The sequence below is a fragment of the Chrysochloris asiatica genome, unplaced genomic scaffold (assembly GCF_000296735.1).
Source record: "Chrysochloris asiatica unplaced genomic scaffold, ChrAsi1.0 scaffold00178, whole genome shotgun sequence".
In the NCBI taxonomy this organism is placed as follows: Eukaryota; Metazoa; Chordata; class Mammalia; order Afrosoricida; family Chrysochloridae; genus Chrysochloris; species Chrysochloris asiatica.
The window spans coordinates 1,481,880-1,492,443 of record NW_006408696.1 but is presented as its reverse complement, the minus strand read 5'-3'; the positions used below and the strand labels follow the sequence as shown (position 1 = coordinate 1,492,443).

Sequence of the window (10,564 nt, the reverse complement as noted above, 5' to 3'; positions counted from 1 at the left end):
TGGCTGACCGATTGGAAGAGATCTGTATGTGTGCCCATTCCAAAGAGAGGTGACCCAACGGAATGTGGAAATCATTGGACAATCTCTTTGATATCCCATTAGAGTAGAGTTTTACTAAAGGTAATACAGAAATGGCTGCAAGCATACAGTGACAGAGAACTTCCAGAGGTTCATGCCGGATTCAGAAGAGGCCGTGGAACAAGGGATGTCATTGCTGATGTGCGATATTCTTGGCTGAAAGCAGAGAATATCAGAAAGATGTTTACCTGTGCTTTATTGACTATGCAAAGGCTTTCGATTGTGTGGACAATATTGTGAAGTATGAGTATTCTGGAACACTTAATTCTGCTCATGAGGAATCTGTACCTGGACCAAGAAGCAGTTGTTCGAACAGAACACAGGAACACTGGATGGTTTAAAATTAAGAAAGGTGTATGACAGGGTTATATTCTTTCACTATACTTATTCAACCTGTATGCTGAGCAAATAATCCGAGAAGCTGGGTTAAATGAAGAAAAACATGGCATCAAGACTGGAGAAAGACTCATTAACAACCTGAGATATGCAGATGATACAACCTTGCTTGTTGAAAGTAAAGAAGACTTAAAATATTTACTACTGATGAAGATCAAAGAGCACAGTCTTCAGTATGGATTCCATCTCAATATAACGAAAAAACTCTTCATCACTGGACCAATAAACAACATTCTTATCAAAGGAGAAAAGATTGAAGTTGTCAAGGACAACTTCAGTTAGAACATATACCACAGTAAATGGAAGATACTAATAAAAGGTGACAGAGTTTTTTGTAAACCTAAAACTGCCCTAAAAAAGAAATTCTTTTAAAACAAACAAAATAGGTCTTTTGCAGCAGATTTGCCTAATGCAGTACATCCTTCTATTTCTTTTTCCATAGTAATTAGCCCTTAAAAAAAAAAACTTGTGAATTGAGCAGATCATCAGTTTTACCTTCAGCAAATCATATAGACTTTGTTTCATTACAATAATTGCAATCCCCTCCATGTGATATCAGTTAACAGTATTTGCCTCTAGTTTTTCAACTCTTACACTATCTCTGTCGGTCTCTGCTACCCTCTAGTGGTGGTAGTTACGTGCTGTGGAGTCGGTTCCGACACATAGCGACCCTGTACAGGGTTTCCGAGGCTGTGAATCTTTATGGGAGCAGAAAGCCTCATCTTTCTCCGGCAGAACAGCTGGTAGTTTCGAACTGCTGACTTTGAGGTTCACAGCCCAATTTGTAACCACTACACTACCAGAGCTCCTTCTGCTCATGAATAATTCCATCGTCCCACCCACATCTCCCAGTAAGCAAGAAAATATTTTAACTTTTTACAAAAGTGGTCTCTTGCAATATTTGCCCCTTTGTGATTGAATAATTTCACTCAACATTATGTCCTCCAGGTTCATCTTTGTTGTGAGGTGTTTTGCAGATTCATTGTTATTCTTCAACATTGTATAATATACCATTGTGTGTATGTACCAAAGTTTGTTTAATCACTCTTCTGTTGGTGGGTATTTAGGCTGTCTCCATCTGTTTGCTATTGTGGATAGTTATGCAATGAACACAGGTGTGCAGGTATCTAGTGGTGTCACGGCTCTTAGTGCTTGAGGAATAGATACCAAGTAGAGAGATTTCTGGGTCATAACAGTATCTCTATTTCCAACTTTTTGAGAAAGCGCCATACTGCTTTCCACAGTGGTTGCATCATTTTACAGTCCCACCAGGTACGAGGAGCCCAGTCTTTCCACATCCTTGCCAGAATTTGTTTTCTGTATGTTTTTTTTTTTTTTAACAAAAAAATGTATTTGAAGCTCCTTGTAATTTAATTTTTCCTCTGTTTAGAACAGTCTGTTTCATCTTGAAATCTATTAAGTTCTGTTATCTACACTATTCCTTTTTTGGTTTGTAGTTGACGTCATTATAAATTGTTAGCTCTAGTTTCATATTTTCAACCTTTTAAGTGTGTTTTACTTTAAATACTTCTATATCTGTATTGGAGTCCTGGTGTGGTGCTGTGGGTTAGTGTGCTGGACTGCAAAGTCGATTTGAACTGCAAGGCTGGCAGTTTAAACTCACCAGCTGCTCCTCAGAAACCCTATACAGGGTCACTATGGGTCGGAACTGACTTGATGGCACTTAACAAATCTGCATTGAGTTCTGGATGGTGTTGTCATGGATGTTATCTTAGGTTGTTGTCTGTTGTTGGTTTTCAGTCCAAAGAACATCCTTTAGTATTTTTGTAAAGTTGGTCTTGTTATTTATTACAAATTCCTTTACTTTTGATTTGACTGCTGCTTCCATGAGCACTAATTGTGGATCCAGGCATATTGAAGTCTTTGACAACTTCAGTTTTTCTCTATTTATATATTATTTACTTATTGGTCCAGTTGTAAGGGGTTTTGTTTTCTTTACATTAAGTTGCAATCCATATGGAAGGCTGTGCGTTGATCTTTAGCAGTAAGTATTTCAGCTGTTCATGTTCAGCAAGCAAGGCTGTGTTGTTAATGAGTTATCTCAGGTTGTAAATGAGTCTTCCTCCAACCCTAATGCCACATTCTTCATATGCTTCTCATTATTTTTTCAGCATGCAGATTAAATAATGACGATGAAAAGATACAACCTTGATATACACCTTTCCAATTTTAAACAATTCTGTATTCCCTTGTTCTGATCAAACGTCTGCCTTTCAGTCTATGTAAATATCCCTTGTCAGTATTCTGGCTTAGAGCTATCAAAAGCTTTTAAAAGTAGTATGAAGTAATTTATGTCAAAATTTTATTTAATTTTACCAATGAAAAAAATTTAAAGGTATGTTTAAAAAGGGAGAAACTCAAAAGGTTGTATTAATGCCAAACTGTGTATTTTCTTTTATGAACAAAAACAGGTTATAAGGCATCGTTTAATAAGAATCCATTTCACTCACTATTCATTTCAGCACATCAAAGAAAACTGAGCAGACAAAAGATGACAATTTCACAAGTGATGAGAATGAAGATGTCGTTTTAGACAAAGGACTTAAATATCATAGATATCCACGGTCAACAGGTCATTATTCTGCAAGGAGACCAATGTCCATCTCCACGGAATGGCATGGATATGCGAAGAAGAACCACACTATTAGTGTAGGAAAAGACATTAATGCTGATGTGACAATTCACAGAGATCACAAGGACATGCGAGCCCCTTCTCCATACTGGACAATGGTGAAGCAAGACTATGAACAAGCCTCCTCCTCCTCCTCGGCCTCTTCAACCTCAGATGCATTTTGGCTGGAAGAATGTGCCCAAATTGAAAAGGGCAAGGGCCAGCCTGGTTAGGCATTCGTTGGCAAATCTAGGACTACAGTACTTCTCTTCGAAGCAATGTCTGTGCATTACCATGTACAGGTTGCTATACTTTAGAAATACTTGCAGATTGATCAATTCTCTTCTATGATTACATTGTGAAGCCTTAGGGACCTTCTTTCACTCAAAATAGCAACATCATTCAGATCACTGAGACCCTCTGTTCCGAGAGTATGTCTCATCTTTTACAAAATGTAGTAGAAGAACCCAGTATTATAATGCCTAAACATAGTAGAGAACTTACTTTTTAAGGTAAGTACATTTTCCTGTAGATATTTAGTTCTTCTTTCTTGCAAGATAAGAGTGTCTACTTAAAAGAAATTATATGGATATATATTTTTTTCAATGAGTTGTTCACATTAGAAAAACCTGTCATCAAGCGCATGCCAACTCATAGGCGTGCTGTAGGGTGGAGCAGAACTGTTCCTTAGGGTTTCTGGGAATGCAGGTCTTTATGGGAGCAGACAGCCTCGCCTTTCTCCAGCCGTGTGGCTGGTAGGTTCACATTAGGCCTTTTCCCCTTCCCTTTTAAACATCAGTCTCAGTTTGAATGTTGGGTTGATAGGTAAGTAACTAAGAGACTGGATAGAAACAGATGAGGGAGGGATAGGAGGTGAAAGAAAAAAACTGTCACAGTGAAGAAAAAGTGAAGTGCTGGATACAGGAGGGTAAAGCCCAGAATATCTATAACTGTCCTGGACTTCAGACCCCCATATTAAGGAGCCCTAGTAGCAGTGCTTGGCTGCTAACCAAAAGGTTAGCGGTTTAAAACCACCAGCCCCTCTGGAGGAGAGATTGACAGTTTTCTCTGATAGACTTATAGCCCTGGAAAGTCTGTGGGGCAGTTGGAATTGAGTTGACAGCAATGGGTTTCTTTGGTATCCAAATTACTATTTAAAAAACCATCATTAACAATCTGGAAATACTCATCCTGATAGGCAGTTAGCCTTAATTTCAATAGTTCCTTATGTTTCTGTACTCAGCAAGGTCTACTCTGTTTCCTTTACAGAATCTAAAGACATAGACTTGAGCATCTAAGTACTTACTGATTAACTGATTAGAAAAAACACAAGATAAGCCTTTACACAGAACATTTTATTGCCTTTAGGTCAGTTGGGAATAATTACTTGCATTTATGCCTTAAGATATTTCAGCTCATTAAAAGAAAAAATACAAGAGAAATGGTATGTTATACACTTTTGACTTTCATGTGTTTGCTGCTCTGGATTGAGAAAATGTTTTGTTCTCTCATGTACTTCAGTATTACAACTCATCAACAAAAGGTGTATGCCCCAAATTTCCACTTGCTGCCATTGACTTTTTGCCAGAAACAAACTTCACTGCAGCCTTTAAATAAACAAACAAAAGACAAAAAGTTAACTGAAATGAGAAAATGCACAATTGAGTAAACTTATTCTCTTATTCTAAGAGACGGTGGCTAGGATATTCTAAGCCAGTAAATCTTTTCAAACTTGACTCCAAGAGATGGCCAGTGTTTCACTTGTGATGATGATACAGGAGGAAAGGATCAGATTTGAACATCTATTATTTATGTAACTGGGCAAGTGAGGTGCTCTAGGTAAGAGGGTAGCTGCTAACAGGGAGATAAGGAAAAACTTACTAACAATGTACAAGTACAGCAGTCAGTCTTGGGCCAAGAAGTATTTTTGTTTCTGTATTACAATGGTAAATAGTCTGGGCCAATTCAAATATATGATTAACTTAGAAGTTAAAATTTGTATCTTCATTCATTATGACACTATTTGAAGTTCAAAAGTTGGTTCTTTAGGTTAAATGTAGTCATGAGGGAGAGAGCAGCAGTCTCCCCATTAGCTCCAGTCTGTTTTGTTTTTGATGAAGCAGAGATGGTGGGGGAGGTGGCTGGGCCGTACATAAGATAAGGACAACCTTCTATAAGAGCAGGATTGAGGAACTTTAGGGGCCAACTGAAATCAAATCAACAGCACTATCTTAAAATTTTTTTGTATCTTTTAAAATCATCTGTTGGTGAGAGTGCTTGAGACCACTATAATGAAAGAAAAGACCACATTTTTAATGTCTAAATAACTGGGGAAAACCACTGCTTTTGGATTTATTTTGTAGCTTATGTATTTCATGTTTGTTCATGTAGACATAATTCTTGCCCTCAAAGCAACTCAATCTTGTAGGGAACAATAGTATATGTGGAAAAACATCTAACATGAGCAAAGTAAAGGGAATTCTAATATGCTGGATGGAGAAGTATTGGTAGGATATAAAATTTATTTCTGGGGGATCAAGGGGAAAGTGTTCAAACGTTCACTATTAGGTTGAGTCACATGAAATGGCCATTAGTTCTTTTTGACTTATAAGAGGATTTTAGATGGCTTCACCTAATGGTAGTTTAGTTGTGTGAGGGAAATATTTGTAGTTGTGACGATAAAAAGGCCCTTGCCTCACACCAGGGAGGATAGGCAGCAGAGAGCATGAGAAAAACAGGAACAGTTCTAGGATGCTCTGTATTCCTTCTGCAACTGATCATGAGTGTTATTTGACTATCAAAATCATAGAATATATCTAGGTTAGAAGTCACAATCCCACCACATGATGGAAGTTTTCATTTGCTTACATTTTGGACGTCAGCAGCAGTCACTGAGTCAATCTGCTGAAGGACTGCGGTTGGTGGCATATATGAACCAGCGACTAGAGCCTGGAACCCAACTTCATCCAGAAAACCCTCTGAAGACTCCACTGACATTAGGTATCCAGCTTTTAGCTTGTTCCTATCCAAAAAAAGGGCATGTTAACTAAGGCCGTTTTATAGATAAAAGCAGTTGTCAAGTAGGTCCCCAAATTTAGGTAAATGTGCAAAATAGCACTGAAATCTTACAATGCTAAAGTGCTCCTGGAGTGGCACTGTAGAATCAGCACTGCACTGCAAACCACAAGGTTGGCAGTTCAAACCCACCCCAGCTCCTCCTCGGAAACCCTATATAAGGTCGTAACGTGTTGGAAGCGACTCAATAGTATTTAACAGCAGCAGCAGCAGCAGCAGCAAACTCCTCCCACTATTTTACTATGGACACGATCGTTTTGGAAAGCCGTCATTGAAAACTAACAGATTGCTCTTTGACTTTAGACTAGGACTTAGATCTAGTTGACACAATTTTAATGTGAGGTTTTAATTTGTGACATACACCTGCTTTGAGATACCTTTTTTGTTAGTTTTGATCATTTCTACTAAAGGAAAATACCTATGTGGGTTCTCAGGCACTGTCCACTTAGCAATTCAAAATCGATTTTTCCCCGTCAAACCTTTGTCTGCGCTGGGATTTGTTTTAAGGAAGGTGGGGCATGATGAAGGCAGGTGGCGATGACAGCTAGAACAGGACAGGACAGGTTTTATCAGCTCCAGAAGACAGCTGAAACAGGAGTCCTGCTGGCACAATGATTGAGCGCTCAACTGCCAACCAAAAAGTTGGTGGTTTGAGCCCACCAGCTGCTGCAAGGGAGAAAGGTGTGTATCCAGATTTGCAGTTCTGGAAACCCTCCCCATGGGGCAGCGCTGCTCTGTACTTCAGCATTACTATGAGTCTGAATCAACTGACGGTAATGGGTTTGTTTGTTTAGACAGCCCACACACAGTCACAGAAGCAACTAGTCCATGCTACCATCTTATTGATCCATTTGAAATAAAACAAATTTATAATTTCCCAAGGAAGAAACTGCTATTCCTTATAAACATGGTGTTCAATAAGGCACTGGAGTTATTTAACCTTCCAATAAACTATTATCTTTTGGCACTGTTTAGAAAGACTTCTGTTATAATTAAAATTTAATGCAGCAATTTTACCACACTCTTAGCCTAATTAAGAAGATTTTACCTGCAATTAACTTTACCAAGAGGTTACTACTTTGTCCCTTCAGCAATGACACCTCATCTTTTCTTCTGCTACAGAAAGACTAAGAAACCATACAAGGAAAAGTATCTGCTCCATCAAAATGTCAAAAAATGAACACATCTTGACATTAATAACTGAACTTCCATTTTGCCATACTCTATTAAAAACTCTACTACACTCAATAAATTAGACGTGACATTTAGACTTTTAATTCTTAAGTCAGTCCGGTGTTTCAATTTATTCTCATATAATGTTTTACTTCTGGTGCAATCATGTATACATTATTTAATAAATTGTGTTGGACCTGTTCAGGAGATGCAATTTTGTAGTATGCGCAGTATAACAAAAGTAACAATAAAATTAGAACAGAAATAACTAAAAGGTGTTCCATGCTGGGTTGTAATTTACTCTGCATACTTCTTGGTGATTTCTACTATACACGTTTACAGAGCTCTAGTGGCAACACGGAGTCCTGGGGGTGGGGTGGGGGGGGGGCTGTGGGTTAATGTGCCAGACTGCAAAGCCGTCTGAACTGAAGCTTACCAGCTACTCCTTGGAAACCCTATACAGGGTCGCTATGGGTTGGAACCAACTCGACAGCACTTCACAACAACGAGTGGCAACAGAGTGGCCTGGTGTGGCACTGTGGGTTAATGCGCCAGACTGCAAAGCCTTGTGAACTTCAAGGTCAGCGGTTCAAGCTCACTAGGTGCTCCCTGGAAACCCAATACAGTGTCGCTATGAGTTGGGACCGACTTAACGGCACTTCACAACAACGGTGCAATAGGTGATATGTCAGGCTGCCAACTGAAAGGTTAGCAGTTTGAAATCACCAGATGCTGAGGCGATATACTCTGTAACGATTCAGTCTCAGAAACCCTGTGAAGTGGTTCTACTCTGCTCCATGTTGTTGCTCTCAACTGGAGTGAACTCGACGGCTGTGAGTTTACACACATTTATGGAATCAGGCCATCTGTTTGATCATGAAGACCATGGGAACTTCAGAATTCACATTCTAACTGTCCTACATGGATGAGTCTTACACTGCTGCTGTATCTTGAGAATGAAGATTGGTTGTTAATTTTGTCTGAAGGACTGAGGCATTATCAGGCTTGTTATAGAAACAACCTGCAGTACTAATGAGCTAGAGGTGCTGTTGTTGGAGTCCTGGGGTGGCGCTGTGGGTTAATGCACCAGACTGCAAAGCCATTTGAACTGCAAGGTCGGCGGTTCAAGCTCACCAGCTGCTCCTTGGAAATGCTATACGGGTTGCTATGGGTCGGAATTGACTCAATGGCACTTAACAACAGAAGTGTTGTTAGCACTTTCAATCTGTACAGTGGGAATAAGAAAAAAAAAACAAAAACCACGCACGAGAAAAGTTGTAGTTGTTGTGTGCTGTTGCATTGATTTCAACTCATAGCAACCCTGTATAGCATTTCCAAGTGGCTGGTGGATTTCAACTACAGATCTTGCAATGACTAGTCCAGTGCTTATCCTACAGCACCACACCAGAGCCCAGGAGAAAAGCATCTGACCCTTTATTTTAGAGAGAAACACAAAATCAAACCAGATGTCTTTATTGTCTATCAAACTAGTAAAGAAGGAAAAAAATTCCAGTGGTATGGTAGAGGAGAACCCTGGAGCTGGTTCCGCCTCATAGAGACCCTGTACATGATTTCCAAGGAGAAGCTGGTGAGTTTGAATCACTGACCGTTGAATTGGTTCTGACCCATAGTGACCCTGTATATGATTTCCAAGGAGAAGCTGGTGAGTTTGAATCACTGACCATTGAATTGGTTCTGACCTATAGTGACCCTGTATAGGGTTTCCAAGGAGTGGCTGGTGAGCTTGAACTGCCAACCTTGGGGTTAAAACCAACTTTGTAGTCCAGCGCATTAACCCGCAGTGCCACACCAGGACACTCATATACTGGTGGTGTGATTATAAAACGGTACACAACCTTTTCAGATTGTGACTTGGAACTATGACAGGGTTTCTGTGTGTTTGAACCAATTTAAGGGCACACAGCAACAAACAATGCTAACAATTCTATTTTAAAATGGTCAAGAAATCAAGCAAAATGTTAACAGTTTCATCTCCAGGTAGCAGGATTATGCATGTGTGTTTCTTTCCTTTTTAATATTTCACTGTTCTTTTCAGTCCTTACAGTACTGTGTGTTACATGACTGAAAAGAATGGCAACTTACATTAGTAGAACACACAGTTAATGTTGAAACTTACTTGGCCATCTGGATGACTCCATCAGGAAGGTTTCCCTGAGCAATTGTTTTTACGTGGTTATAGGCAGCCTTGATAACCTAGGATAGAGAAAGAAAGCTAAAGTCTCCTTTAGTAACCAGTGTTCCTCTACTGCAGCAAAAGCACAAGATGGAAGGGGAGTTCCACAGAAACGCTATTTACTTATTAGCACAAAGTCTATCTGAAATTCTTAAGTCACCATATAGTTCAAATTCTGTGTTTCATAAAGCCGCTGATGGTATAATTTATAGTAGCCAAGATAATAAGTTCTTTCAATAGTTCAGCATATAGAAATTTATAATTGTCTGTAATGAATTTAAACAAAACAACCAGTTGCTGTCTCATCAACTCTTGACTTACATCATAATAGTACTGTCTATCATAGGATATTAAAGGGATGATTTTGGGGGGAGTAGAACAAGCCCTTCTAAACACTCCCTCTAGGTTCAGTGGTACCCTCCAAGAGTCGGTTACTGACACCCTATGGGCCACAATGGCCTGGTCCACATGAATCACAGGTACTGAGCAGGAGCAGCTGCATTTGGTTCCATTATGAGTGGGGCCAACTCTGTGGCAGCTAACAATAAAAATGAATTTTCCTCAGACTCACAAGTCATGAGGTTAACAACACTGCTACTTCTTACAATTCCTTTAGTAGTAATCCACACACAGCTAATTTAGAGGACTTCTCTATATTTGTTCTGACTCATAGCAACTCTGTATAGGATTTCTGAGGAGCGGCTGGTGGGCCTGAACCACTGATCTTACAGTTAGAAGTCTAGTGCTTATCCTACGGTGCCACACCAGGACTGTCTATACTTAGGATGTCAGAATCAAGAAGGAAGAAAGTTAGAGTGGAGAGTGAAGCATCCAGCTGATAAGAAGAGAGGGTATATGCATAAGAACACCCATACTTCCAGATAATACCCACTCGACCTGGCTTCAATGACTGGATGATCAGAGCTCAACTAGAAGAAGAGAAAAAAAAGAGTAATCTGGTACAATTTGATGAACTTGACCTACACCTATGGATGCAGTAGCTCAAAAGAGGGAAC

General features: G+C 39.5%; 2 protein-coding genes across 2 annotated transcripts in view; one reads left to right on the top strand and one right to left on the bottom strand.

Annotated features, from left to right (window-relative positions):
• PDZD9 (PDZ domain containing 9) overlaps positions 1-3,339 on the top strand; it is a 22,655-nt gene extending 19,316 nt beyond the window's left edge. Inside the window, exon 5 of the mRNA XM_006871991.1 lies at positions 2,958-3,339. Within this exon, the coding sequence (XP_006872053.1) occupies positions 2,958-3,339 (382 nt within the window). The remainder of the gene's footprint in view (positions 1-2,957) is intronic.
• Positions 3,340-4,629: 1,290 nt separating this feature from the next.
• LOC102821737 (cytochrome b-c1 complex subunit 2, mitochondrial-like) overlaps positions 4,630-10,564 on the bottom strand; it is a 47,290-nt gene continuing 41,355 nt past the window's right edge. The window contains exons 12-14 of the mRNA XM_006871940.1: positions 9,492-9,568; positions 5,975-6,128; positions 4,630-4,713 (exon numbers count right to left, since the gene is read on the bottom strand). Coding sequence (XP_006872002.1) covers positions 4,630-4,713; positions 5,975-6,128; positions 9,492-9,568 — 315 coding nt within the window. The remainder of the gene's footprint in view (positions 4,714-5,974; positions 6,129-9,491; positions 9,569-10,564) is intronic.